The 15,000-nt window shown below is 35.7% G+C and overlaps 1 protein-coding gene across 7 annotated transcripts in view; it reads right to left on the minus strand.

Annotated features, from left to right (window-relative positions):
• The window catches only part of gramd1bb (GRAM domain containing 1Bb), a 104,454-nt gene that overhangs the window by 28,573 nt on the left and 60,881 nt on the right, over positions 1–15,000 (minus strand). For 5 of the 7 annotated variants that reach the window (XM_087795463.1, XM_087795465.1, XM_087795468.1 and 2 more), the window contains 2 exons: positions 6,484–6,694; positions 2,274–2,294 (listed from right to left, as the gene is read on the minus strand). In XM_087795463.1, coding sequence (XP_087651589.1) covers positions 2,274–2,294; positions 6,484–6,694 — 232 coding nt within the window. The remainder of the gene's footprint in view (positions 1–2,273; positions 2,295–6,483; positions 6,695–15,000) is intronic. The other 2 variants (XM_087795464.1, XM_087795466.1) reach the window with 1 other exon arrangement.

Here is a 15,000-nt window from a genome sequence, read left to right on the forward strand (position 1 = left end):
ATCACAAGCAGCCGGAGCTTCCCATTGGTCGGGATCTTGATGTTTGGATTTCATTACAGGCAGGATGATCACGTTGCCCGGGGCGACCGTCTAAACGTGCACGTGACCCTCAATGACCCGAGAGGCTTATGTCGGGGTGTGTGCTCGAGGGGGGGGGGGGCACAAAACTGTGATGTCATCGATTTGTCCTCAGTTCATTTTTACGTTGAATTTAAACGGCTACGGATGGAAAAATGTTGAATTTATAAAATATATTTTTGATTCGTTGGAATATCAAGATCAAACTAAATGTGTAAAACAAAAATAATTCAGTTTGAAAATATTTGAAAAAACACAAACACATATTTTAATAAACAAATGATTGCATTTAAATATTGCAAAATAAATAAAAAGCATAAACAACAACTTTAACATTTTTAAATCTTAAATATTCTATTATTTCTATTTCTATGTAATCACGTGAGTCGATCCGTTGCCGTGCCGACCGTGCTGATGTAAACAAACATGACGTGAAAAACATTTTACGACAAGATCATCATTAAAGAACCGAAGTTTTGTAGTTTCCACCTCGATGTGTGACGTCGTAGCACAGCGGGCCAATGAGAAAGAGGCATTTGCGCCACCTGCTGGTGGAGTCGAGTCATTGCGTCACATTTGATCGAAGGTTGAGTTTCAGCAGAAACATCTTATATTATGACGTCATTGAGGATCTGATGTTGTGTTTGAAGATCATTCGTGTGAACAAAGACTTTTTGAACTAAAGAAGTGGAAAGTTCTCAAATTATACAAAATAAACAAATATATAATAAATATATATAGAAAATATAAAATAAATAGTAAAACAATATTATTATTATTGGGTAAAAATCACTTAATGTTTGGCAGCTGTTTTGTATTTTTTATAAAATAGTAATTAACATATTTATCTTTGTTTGTAATATTTTATTATAGTATCAAACTATACAATGTTGATTTATTATTAAGTTAAGTTCATCACTTTATAATTAATTATTCATGTAAATAATAATTTAAAAACAGACTATATTTATAAAATACATTTTAACATCATTAGTATTAACGTGTATTAACAGGATTGAAGATAATAAATACATTTATTATAACACGACCAAGTTATTAACACAAATAATTTCTACTCATATTTTTATTTTTATCATCTTTTCTTCACCAAACACACATTTTAATTCCATTTTAATAAAGACTATTTATTTTCTTTCAGCTCTAATGGAAGGAATTGTTAGAGGAAAACACGATTTCACTTAAAAAGTCAATTAAATTATGGTATTTTAAACGAAAATTAATATTCTTTCACTTTTACTGCAGTTTTTAATGAACGCCGTGAATGAAGAGTTCTTTGTGTTTGTGTCGTCAGATGTTCAACAGTTTCATATTGTATTCATTCAATCAAATCAATTAAATCATTAAAATATATGTTTAACTTTGTAAAGCAGCAACATTCAAATTCAACAGTAGTTTTTAACTGTTTTTGTTTTTAATATTTGCTCGTTAGTTTCAGTCTGTGATTAATTTAAAATACCATCTACTGTGATCAACATTTAAAGATTGAAGAAGAAGAAAATACTTTTATTTTATTTTTATTTATTTATGTATGTATGTATGTATTTATTTGTTGTTGTTGTTAGTTTCTTGAGACCATGTGATTATTAACAATATTATAATTATTGTCAGTTTTATTTCTGGTATTATCCATGTGTTGGTTTATGTTCATGATGTTTTTATTACATTCATGTTGTTAATTATGTTTTATTTCACAACAAGACATTGAATTAAATGTGTGTTTATTATTTGAAACAAACTTTGATCCAGAAATATGTAGATATTGATCAAGTATTTCCATGATTGGCAGCAGGATCAGAGGACGAAGCAGGTTTGTAGTTCAAGTCACGAGCACAAGGAGATGTATCCCATGATGCATTGCTGCTCGGGGGTGCAGCACATTTGCAAAGATATGAAGTAAATCCTCAGAACAAGCGCAGACGACCGTCAGTGAAAGTTCAACAGAAGACTCGTGGAGACACAAGCGTCTCTGATCAACATCATTGAGACCCGTCAGCAGAGAAGAGATCGCACACTTTCTCCGTTTGCAACGACGACAACCGGTGTGTAGTGTTGTGTTGAACACTCAGGGAGAAGCCGAGGGAAACATTGCAAACGGGAAAGTTGTGCGAGCGACTCACAAGACAAGAGGAGGAGCAGGAGGAGGAGCAGGAGCAGAAAGAAAGAGTAATGCTTACTTTGGAAAGTCGCTTGTGAGACTAGCATGCATCAGGAGCAGAACAAAGAAAAGATGAAGACAAGAAAGAAATCAACGGCCGGAAAGAACAGCTGAAAGAATAAACAGAAACAATCAGATGACACACGTTTAATTCATGGAGGAGAGGAGGAAGAGGAGGAGGGGAGAGAGAGGAGGAGAGGAGGGGAGAGAGAGGAGGAGAGGAGGAGAGGAGGGGAGAGAGAGGAGGAGAGGAGGAGGAGGAGGAGAGGAGGGAGAAGAGGAGAGGAGGAGGAGGAGGGGAGAGAGAGGAGGAGAGGAGGAGGAGGAGGGGAGAGAGAGGAGGAGAGGAGGAGAGGAGGGGAGAGAGAGGAGGAGAGGAGGTGAGGAGGGAGAGGAGGGAGAAGAGGAGAGGAGGGAGAGGAGAGGAGAGAGAGGAGAGAGAGGAGGAGAGGAGGAGGGGAGGTAGAGGAGGGAGAAGAGGAGAGGAGGAGGAGGAGGGGAGAGAGAGGAGGAGAGGAGGTAGAGGAGGGAGAAGAGGAGAGGAGGAGGAGGAGGGGAGAGAGAGGAGGAGAGGAGGAGAGGAGGGAGAGGAGGGAGAGGAGGGAGATGAGGGAGAGGAGGGAGATGAGGGAGAAGAGGAGAGGAGGGAGAGGAGAGGAGAGGAGGAGAGGGGGTAGGAGGAGAGGAAGAGAGGAGGGAGAGGAGGGAGAAGAGGAGAGGAGGGAGAGGAGAGGAGAGGAGGGAGAGGAGAGGAGGAGAAAGAGGAGGAAGAGGAGGAGAGGAGGGGGAGGAGGAGAGGAGGAGAAGAGGAGAAGAGGAGAAGAGGAGAGGAGGAGAGGAGAGGAGGAAGAAGGAAGAGGAGTAGGAAAAGGAGGAAGGAGGGAGCGGAGGAAGAAGAAGAGCACGAGGAGAAAGACAAGTATAAAAAGGAGGAGGAGGAGGAAGAAGTGAAGTAGGAAGAGGGGGAAGAGGAGGAAGAGGAGGAAGAAGAAGAGGATGAGGAGAAAGAGGAGTAGTAAAGGAGGAAGGAGGAAGAGGAGGGGGATGAAGAAGAGCATGAGGAGAAAGAGGAGGAGGAAAAGGGGAGAAAGAAGGAAGAGGGAGAAGTAAAGGAGAAAGAGGAGGAGGAAAAGGAGGATGAAGAAGTGAAGTAGGAAAAAGTGAAGGAGAAAGGGGAAGAAGTGAAGGAGGAAGAGGAGAAGGAGGAAGAGGAGGTGTGAACAGGGTGTGAGGATGAACGAGGGATGGAAATACATCAGACGTTTGAACAGGTGATGATGACAAGTGATGAAAACTTTATAAATCAAACATGAGTTTTAAGTGAAAATAAACATTTTTATGAATAAATATATTTTATTTTCACTGAGTTTTGTAACTTTTTCTTGTTTGTGTTTTATTCAGAGTTCATGTATATTTGTTTATGTTCATATGTTCATATGTTCATATGTTTATATGTTTATATGTTAATATATTCATATGTTCATATGTTCATATGTTCATATGTTCATATGTTCATATGTTTATATGTTTATATGTTTTATGTTCATACGTTTATATGTTCATATGTTCATATGTTTATATGTTTATATGTTTTATGTTCATATGTTTATATGTTCATATGTTCATATTTTCATATGTTTATATGTTTATATGTTTATATGTTTATATGTTCATATGTTCATATGTTTATATGTTCATATGTTCATACGTTTATACGTTTATATGTTTACATGTTTATATGTTCATATGTTCATATGTTTATATATTTATATGTTCATATGTTCATATATTTTTATATTTACATGTTTATGTTCATATGTTCATATTTTTTTATGTATTTTTATGTTCATATGTTTACATGTTCATATGTTCATATCCTTATATGTTAATATGTTAATATATTCATATGTTCATATATTTTTATATTTATATGTTTATGTTCATATGTTCATAATTGTATATGTTTATATGTTAATATGTTCATATCTTTATGCGTTTTTGTTTATGTTTACATGTTTATGGTTATATGTTTTTTTTAAATGTTTATGTTTATATTTATATGTTTATATGTTTATGTTTATATGTTTATATGTTTATATGTTTATATGTTTATATGTTTATATGTTTATATGTTTATATGTTTATATGTTTATATGTTTATGTTTATATGTTTATGTTTATATGTTTAAATGTTTATATGTTTATGTTTATATGTTTGTATGTTTATATGTTTATATTTATATGTTTACATGTTTATATGTTTATATGTTTATATGTTTAAATGTTTATATGTTTATGTTTATATGTTTATATGTTTAAATGTTTATATTTATATGTTTACATGTTTATATGTTTATGTTTATATGTTTAAATGTTTATATGTTTATGTTTATATGTTTAAATGTTTATATTTATATGTTTACATGTTTATATGTTTATATGTTTATATGTTTATATGTTTATATGTTTATATGTTTATGTTTACATGTTTACATTTATATGTTTAAATGTTTATATTTATATGTTTACATGTTTACATGTTTATATGTTTATATGTTTATATGTTTATGTTTATATGTTTATATTTATATGTTTATATTTATATGTTTATATGTTTAAATGTTTAAATGTTTATATTTATATGTTCACATGTTTACATGTTTATATGTTTATATGTTTATATGTTTATGTTTATATGTTTATATTTATATGTTTATATTTATATGTTTATATGTTTAAATGTTTATATTTATATGTTTACATGTTTACATGTTTATATGTTTATATGTTTATATGTTTATATGTTTATGTTTATATGTTTATATTTATATGTTTATATTTATATGTTTATATGTTTATATGTTTAAATGTTTATACGTTTATATTTTTATATCTTTATATGTTTATTTTCTAATGATGGAGATTCAGCAACACTTGAGTCTCAAACTACATAATATTTATAAAAATAAAAAAACGACGTTTGTTCAAAACAAACTATTCATTTTAAAAACTTTCATCGACACAAGAACTCAAAATAACCTTCGACACTAAAAGACTTTCAGTTATTTTAGATTAAACTAAAGTAATGAATGAATCTTTATTTTATAAATTTCGACACACATTTAAACTACAGTTTTAACAATATTTTCTCGTTTCTATTGATGTTCTATTTTGCACTAAAAACACTCACAAAAGAGCAAATAAAAAGTAGAAGAAAATAATTTAGAGAAAAAACAACATGTATCATTTAAAAATATATTTATTTACGCTGTATTGATGTTGATCAAGAACAGAAGAGAGAAAACATTAAAGGAAAACTTCTGTTATCGTCTAAAACTGTTTTACATCAAGTTATTTCGTTGTTGTTACATTTTATTTTTTACAAAACAATTTGTTCACGACTCAAGAACTTTTGTTTTAATCGTACTTGAAATCTTGGTTGCAATTCATGTTTCAGCCTCTGATCAAATCTCTTGTACGTAATGAAGGTTTTAAGTTAAATTGCAATACATTATATTTAGAACTAGTTAGTTAAACTAGTAAGTTAAACTACTTAGTTAATCTAGTGTTAAATTAATCTTATGAACTTGATCTAAACAAGTTTTTGATCCAGATTATCATTTGAAAAAGTCTTATCTCACCATTTTCTTTTAAATAATTTAACTTATTTTTTATCATTATCATCATTTTTATTACTATTGTTATTTTTGTATTTATTGTTATTATTGTTGGAATTATTATTATTATTATTATTGATATTATTGTTATTTGTGTTATTATTATTGATATTATTGTTGTTATTATTATCGTTATTATCATTATTATTATTATTGTTATTATTATTGATATTATTATTGTTATTATTATTGTTATTATTATCGTTATTATCATTATTATTATTATAATTTTCAATTCTATTACTCTATTAATATTATTATTATTATTTTAAATATCATCATCATTATAATTATTATCATTATCATTATATTATTATCATTGTTATAATAATAATAATACATATTATTATGACCATAATAATACTTGTCATTATTATCATTTTTATTGTTATTATCATGATATTATTTATTCACTCATTCATTTTCAACCGCTTAATCTCTTTCCAGATATCCTTATTATTCTTCTATTTATCCAACTATATTTCTCTCTGCCTGTTCTTGTATGTGTTTGTTCAGGTGAGGTCAGAGTTCACGAGGTCACGTGATTCTCACCTTGGAGTTTTTCCCGCCGCTCCGCGACGACTGCAGCGAGTAGGTTCTCTGGACGACCTGCTCCGGCGTGGAGGGCGACTTGTCCGAGGAGTGGTCGGAACCTTTCTCCACCATGTTGTCACCCTCGGGGCTCGGAGGCGGCGGCGAGCGCGAGCGTTTGCGCAGGACTGGCGAGCAGGCGGGGGTGCTCTTGTTGGAGTTACTGGCAGTGCTGCACACACAGAGGTCAGAGGTCAGAGGTCACACATCCACACCAACCTCCTGACGTCACAGCAGCTTCAGCGTCACACCTGAGCTCAACCTGCAGCAACAACCAGCTCACGGATCAATGACTCGTGTTATCGGAGTCAAATCATCCGTGGATTCATCAATAATCCAATATAATTAAAAATCAACAAACATTTTTACACAGAAATGAACAAACAAAGAATCTCTTGTCAGTTTCTTCTGCTTCAGACACAAACTAGTGACTCAAGACACAAACTAGTGACTCAAGACGCAAACCCAGGACAAAAACTCATGACTCAAGACATAAACTAGTGACTCATGACACAAACTCGTGACTCATGACATAAACTCATGACTCAAGACATAAACTAGTGACTCAAGACATAAACTAGTGACTCAAGACACAAACTCGTGACTCATGACATAAACTCATGACTCAAGACATAAACTAGTGACTCAAGTCATAAACTAGTGACTCAAGACGCAAACTCATGACTCAAGACATAAACTAGTGACTCAAGACATAAACTAGTGACTCATGACACAAACTCGTGACTCATGACATAAACTCATGACTCAAGACATAAACTAGTGACTCAAGACACAAACTCGTGACTCATGACATAAACTCATGACTCAAGACACAAACTAGTGACTCAAGACACAAACTAGTGACTCAAGACACAAACTCATGACTCAAGACACAAACTAGTGACTCAAGACACAAACTAGTGACTCAAGACATAAACTAGTGACTCAAGTCATAAACTAGTGACTCAAGACGCAAACTCATGACTCAAGACATAAACTAGTGACTCAAGACATAAACTAGTGACTCATGACACAAACTCGTGACTCATGACATAAACTCATGACTCAAGACATAAACTAGTGACTCAAGACACAAACTCGTGACTCATGACATAAACTCATGACTCAAGACACAAACTAGTGACTCAAGACACAAACTAGTGACTCAAGACACAAACTCATGACTCAAGACACAAACTAGTGACTCAAGACACAAACTAGTGACTCAAGACACAAACTAGTGACTCAAGACACAAACTTGTGACTCAAGACATAAACTAGTGACTCAAGACACAAACTAGTGACTCAAGACACAAACTAGTGACTCAAGACACAAACTAGTGACTCAAGACACAAACTCATGACTCAAGACACAAACTAGTGACTCAAGACACAAACTAGTGACTCAAGACACAAACTAGTGACTCAAGACACAAACTAGTGACTCAAGACACAAACTAGTGACTCAAGACGCAAACCCAGGACAAAAACTCATGACTCATGACATAAACTCATGACTCAAAAAATAAACTCGTGACTCAAGACGCAAACTCATGACTCAAAACATAAACTCGTGACTCAAGACACAAACTCATGACTCAAAAAATAAACTTGTGACTCAAAACGCCAACTCATGACTCAAAACATAAACTAGTGACTCAAGACGCTAACTAGTGACTCAAGAACAAAACATGTGACTCAAGACACAAACCAGTGACTCAAGACGCAAACTCATGACTCAAAACATAAACTAGTGACTCAAGTCACAAACTAGTGACTAAGACATAAACTAGTGACTCAAGACGCAAACTCATGACTCAAAACATAAACTAGTGACTCAAGTCACAAACTAGTGACTCAAGATGCAAACCCAGGACATAAACTCATGACTCAAGACACAAACTAGTGACTCAAGAACAAAACCTGTGACTCAAGACAAAGTCGTGACTACAATTAAAAACTTGTGACTCTAAAAGTCGAACCATATTTCACAACAACTCACTTAAACAGGAAGTTGAAATGACTCGGTGGTAAAGTAACATGAACTCGGCGTCACTTGTTTCTTCTCATAATCCACGACCGTCAGATTTAAAAACAGCAACATCATAAAACACTCACAGCTGAAAGACACTAACAGGACTCAATAAAACCTAATGAGTCATTGAGGATCCGGTCAAATGGTTCCGATCATAAAAAGACACTGAGCTATTTTGAGAAGACGATTCTTCCTGAACACAATAATTATATTTATATTTACTCTGACTCAAGGTTCCATTTGTAGCCGATTATTGATGAGATTCAGCTTCAGTTTCTATTGTTAGCTGTGAGTTCTTCTACTAGAGCAGCCAGTGAAGAGTTTGAAGGAGAAATGTGAGTTCTTCTACTAGAGCAGCCAGTGAAGAGTTTGAAGGAGAAATGTGAGTTCTTCTACTAGAGCAGCCAGTGAAGAGTTTGAAGGAGAAATGTGAGTTCTTCTACTAGAGCGGCTCAGAATCCTGACTGCAGAGTTTTGTATGAACTGCAGGCGAGAAGATCCTTCTGGTTTAGACACTAAATAAACTTACAATAGTGTAAACGACACAAACACATTATAAGATCATGTTGTGACATAATTTAAGTTTATAGATTTTTCTAACTTGAAACTTGTGTCAGTTTTGTTCAGTGTTGAACTAGAGACATTTATCAAACACCAGGTTTCTCAGTTTGACAGACTGACTTAAGTCACTCAAGTACTGACTCAACCCTGAACTTTATCATCAACAATCACCAGAGTTTCAGTTTTGTCCACATTTAGCTTCAAAGTGTTTTCACTCATTGTTTGATTTCTAGCAAAAATTGACTAAGTTCAGCCTCTGGGGCTCAGTTGATCAAAAGAGCAGTAGAGCTGGATGTCATCAGCAAACGTGTGGAAGAAACATCAAGATTTGACCAGAGGAATCAAGTACAAACAATAAAGGACCCAGAACAGAACCTTGAGGGACTCCACACAAGAGATGATTAAGACCTAATTTGATTGGCAGATACACTGAAACAGAAAGGTATGATGAGGACCATTCTAACACAGACCCGGACAGTCTTCATCCCTCAGTCTTCTCAGCAGGATCTGGTGATCAACTGTGTCAAAGGCTGAGGACAGATCCAAGAGAACCAGAACAGTGAATTTACGCGAGTAACACCTTCAGTAAAGCTGTCTCCGTAGATGTTTACGGAAGCCAGACTGAAACTTCTCATGGATGTCGCTCTGATCCAGGAACAGCTGCTCAGACACCACCTTCTCCAAGATCTTGGACAAGAATGGAAGCAATAGAAATAGTCCTGAAATTACTGAGGTCAGGTGGGTCTAAGCCTGGCTTTTTGAACAAAGGCTCCACAATGGCATGTTTAAATGCATTGGGAAAACATTGTGGAAAGGGAGAGGTTCATCATATTGGTAACCCAGGGGCCAATTACATCAAATACTTTGATAAAAAGCCTACAAGGAAGGACGTCATCTGAGCAAGAGGAGGGTTTCATCTTGTTCACTAGTGCTGAAATATCACCCAAAGATACAGCAGTGAAGGAGGACCAAGAGGAGGAGAGGGGCTCAGAGACACGAGAGGTTCCACATAAAGGGGGAGAGATTTTCTCTTTGATCGTCTTAATTTGGTCAAGGAAAAAATCTCAACAATGCATTGCTGTCAGCTTCACAGAAGACAGGCGTGATTTGAGCAGCAGGAGACACGAGAGAATTAATCGTGTCAAACAACACTTTGGGGTTTTTCTAATTTGCTGCTACCATTTTCCTGATGTAATCAGATCTGGCAGTTTCCACCATCTCATTGTATTAGGACATTAGATCCCTGAGGTGAAGTCTGTGCACCTCAAGTTTAGTGGACTTACAGAGACGCTCAGTCTCTCGACAAAGTCTCTTCAGACTCAGGAGATCTTCATTTGTCCAGGGGCACCGTTTTTTTCTGAATTGTTAGGTTTGATTTAACAGGTGCCACTTGATCCAGTATTTCAACATAATGATTGTGAAACAGTGGATCAAACTTGATATCTGACATCAACTTCACTATTTTGACTAACCCCAACCCTGTCAATCAAAATAGTTAAAATAGCTGAATAACGTGACAAAACCTTGATGGAATTTTCTTAGTGAAAATCTGATTGAAACATTTGATGTCGTTCTCTAAATAAGTTAATTTTGAATGAAACAGTTTGTGTTTTGACTGAGATCATGAATGAAAACGTACACACGTCTACACACGTCCTCACACGTCGCACACAAACATCCGACATCACCTCGAGTGATTCTTCCATCAGTGAGTCAGAAGCCGTCGAAGGCGTCGCTTTCAACTCTCGGCGTTCAAAGAAAAAACACGACGAGGAAAAACCTCTCGATCGACGCCCACGCGACTCTTCTCGTCGCCATAGCAACGCAGAGCAGAGAGAAAGCTTGAAATATTCAGAGTCTGGGGCTAAATATACTGCGTCACAGACACAGCGAGTGAAGTGACGCTGCAGACGTTCATGCTTCAGTCGCTTATGTGCAGAAATAAAAGGTGTTTATGACGCGATCAGGAAGCGAAGGAAGAGTCTGAAGGAAATAAAGACGCAGGATTTGAAACTATATGATTCTTGTTTAAAACATGGATGAAGCTGAAGTAAAAACAACATGTAAAGACTCTTTATATGTAGTTCAGTGACATATTTTTAGGTTAATTACACAAAAAAACACATGATTCAAACAATACATTTTTAAACAGATATTTATGATTGAAGTATATATTAAGTATCATATTAATGGTAAATTAGTTTAAAAATATATTTCTATTATCATTATTTTTTAACAAATAATAACAAGATATACAAAATTGCAATCACGATCATTTAGTTCAATTAAAAAATATTGGATTAATTGATATACTTCATATATTATTTATGTATCTATTTTGATTAAACATGATAGTAATACAGAAAAAAAAGATACTTTATTGTACAAATACATGCGACATCTTAAGCCATTGTTTAGATTTTACATTATATCGTTGTTGATTGGCTGAATAATATAGTTTTTTTTTCTTAAAAAGGACGAATATAAAAATAAAATAAAAACCTTTCCTAAAGGTAACTATTATATCTGCTAAATAAAGGGATCTTTAAAAAATAAAAAAGTATATTAAAAGTATTATGACACAGTATCATTTTTACATCAACTTACAATTAAAAAAATAAACAATATTTATTTACTAATTAATTAATTGTTTAAATGATCTAATATTTCTTTTAAAAATGGAAATTATCCATGAATTATTTTCAAAATAATAAGGTATTGTTGTGATAAAAGACAAACTTTATTTACAAACATGACAAAACTAGCATCGTGGGTCGACACATGTTGTTTTGCATCACGTTCAACACAAACAGCTCTTATGACTCGACACATGTTCGGTGGAGACTCGAGAAGATCTCGTCGACTTCAAGGTGTCGCCACGAGTCACAGTCGGACTCGGAACCAAAGAAAAGTGTTTCAAAAGAACCAAACATTCTCCTGCAACACTTTGTTTCGCTCTGTTCCTCCAACAAGCCCTAAATCTCTAAATCCGGAGGATCAACTCGTCCAAACTCAGCCTCACAACAGTCCAAAGTTCCGGGCCTTTCATGAGGGCATCACTTGTTTTCACAGTTCTGCTGACCCGGGAGAAAAAGCATCTGGCACCGACCCATGAGGGGGCCACGAGGACCAGCGGAACTAAGAGGTCCAGCAGAACCATGAGGTTCAGAGCAACCATGAGGTCCAGAACAACCATGAGGTCCAGAACAACCATAAGGTCCAGAACAACAATGAGGTCCAGCAGAACAACCATGAAGTCCAGAACAACTATGAGGTCCAGCAGAACAACCATGAGGTTCAGAACAACTATGAGGTCCAGAACAACCATGAGGTCCAGCACAACAACCATGAGGTTCAGAACAACTATGAGGTCCAACAGAACAACCATGAGGTTCAGAACAACTATGAGGTCCAGCAGAACAACCATGAGGTCCAGAACAACTATGAGGTCCAGCAGAACAACCATAAGGTTCAGAACAACCATGAGGTTCAGAACAACCATGAGGTCCAGCACAACCATGAGGTTCAGAACTACCATGAGGTCCAGAACAACCATGAGGTTCAGAACAACCATGAGGTCCAGCACAACCATGAGGTTCAGAACAACCATGAGGTCCAGAACAACCAAGAGGTCCAGAACAACCATGAGGTCCAGAACAACCATGAGGTTCAGAACAACCATGAGGTCCAGCACAACCATGAGGTTCAGAACAACCATGAGGTCCAGAACAACCAAGAGGTCCAGCACAACCATGAGGTTCAGAACAACCATGAGGTTCAGAACAACAATGAGGTCCAGAACAACCATGAGGTTCAGAACAACCATAAGGTCCAGAACAACCATGAGGTTCAGAACAACCATGAGGTCCAGCACAACCATGAGGTTCAGAACAACCATGAGGGCCAGAACAACCATAAGGTCCAGAACAACTATGAGGTCCAGCAGAACAACCATGAGGTCCAGAACAACCATGAGGTTCAGCAGAACAACCATGAGGTACAGAACAACCATGAGGTTCAGAACAACCATGAGGTCCATAACAACCATGAGGTCCAGAACAACCATAAGGTCCAGAACAACCATGAGGTTCAGAACAACCATGAGGTCCATAACAACCATGAGGTCCAGAACAACCATAAGGTCCAGAACAACCATGAGGTTCAGAACAACCATGAGGTCCAGCAGAACTACGAGGTCCAGAACAATACATGGTCACAATAGACTAAACATACATGACTTCACTCGCTGGACATGATTTTTCACAGATTAATGATATAATCTCTTCCATAATTGCTCCAGTTAGAATAAATACACTTTTATGGGATCATTCAGATCCTCTTTAGAGACACACAGCCGTGAATTAATCAAGTGTTTATATATTTATATATGTATATTTATATTTATATTTATATTGGTGTACTCTGTTGTGAAGTACACAGGTCACTTAAGAACACACTCACCCCTGCTGCTCATTTTGTGCTGATCAAGTTCCTGACAACACAAAAATATCTTAAAAGGAATTTAAAAATATCAAAATTATCAAGTGTTTTATACGACGAATGTTTCAAATATAAATCTAGACTTTTTAGTCATTTTCATAATTTATTTCACGACCAGTCAATTACTGTCTGATTATATTAATACATTTTATTCACTTAACTTGTTAAATGCAGTTTTTCATTCTTTTAAAGTGGAACTAAAGTGTGTATGTGTGTGTGTGTTGTTGTGATGTGTGACTCTATTGTATCATCAGTGTGTGTGTGTTGTTGTGATGTGTGACTCTATTGTATCATCAGTGTGTGTGTGTTGTTGTGATGTGTGACTCTATTGTATCATCAGTGTGTGTGTGTTGTTGTGATGTGTGACTCTATTGTATCATCAGTGTGTGTGTGTTGTTGTGATGTGTGACTCTATTGTATCATCAGTGTGTGTTTGTTGTTGTGATGTGGGACTCTATTGTATCATCAGTGTGTGTTTGTTGTTGTGATTTGTGACTCTATTGTATCATCAGTGTGTGTTTGTTGTTGTGATGTGTGACTCTATTGTATCATCAGTGTGTGTGTGTTGTTGTGATGTGTGACTCTATTGTATCATCAGTGTGTGTTTGTTGTTGTGATGTGGGACTCTATTGTATCATCAGTGTGTGTGTGTTGTTGTGATTTGTGACTCTATTGTATCATCAGTGTGTGTGTGTTGTTGTGATGTGGGACTCTATTGTATCATCAGTGTGTGTGTTGTGATGTGTGACTCTATTGTATCATCAGTGTGTGTTTGTTGTTGTGATGTGTGACTCTATTGTATCATCAGTGTGTGTGTTGTGATGTGTGACTCTACTGTATCATCAGTGTGTGTGTGTTGTTGTGATGTGTGACTATATTGTATCATCAGTGTGTGTTTGTTGTTGTGATGTGTGACTATTGTATCATCAGTGTGTGTTTGTTGTTGTGATGTGTGACTCTATTGTATCATCAGTGTGTGTGTTGTTATGTGTGACTCTACTGTATCATCAGTGTGTGTGTGTTGTTGTGATGTGTGACTCTATTGCATCATCAGTGTGTGTTTGTACAAAATACTCAAGTGTCAACTCTAGTTTGTTAAGAGCAGGATCAAAATACTCAAGTGTCAACTCTGTAGTTTGTTAATAGCAGGAACAAAATACTCAAGTGTCAACTCTATAGTTTGTTAAGAGCAGGAACAACATACTCAAGTGTCAACTCTGTAGTTTGTTAAGAGCAGGAACAAAATACTCAAGTGTCAACTCTGTAGTTTGTTAAGAGCAGGAACAAAATACTCAAGTGTCAACTCTGTAGTTTGTTAATAGCAGGAACAAAATAATCAAGTGTCAACTCTATAGTTTGTTAAGAGCAGGAACAACATACTC

The sequence above is a fragment of the Callionymus lyra genome, chromosome 7, assembly GCF_982586985.1.
Source record: "Callionymus lyra chromosome 7, fCalLyr1.hap1.1, whole genome shotgun sequence".
NCBI classification, from domain to species: Eukaryota; Metazoa; Chordata; class Actinopteri; order Syngnathiformes; family Callionymidae; genus Callionymus; species Callionymus lyra.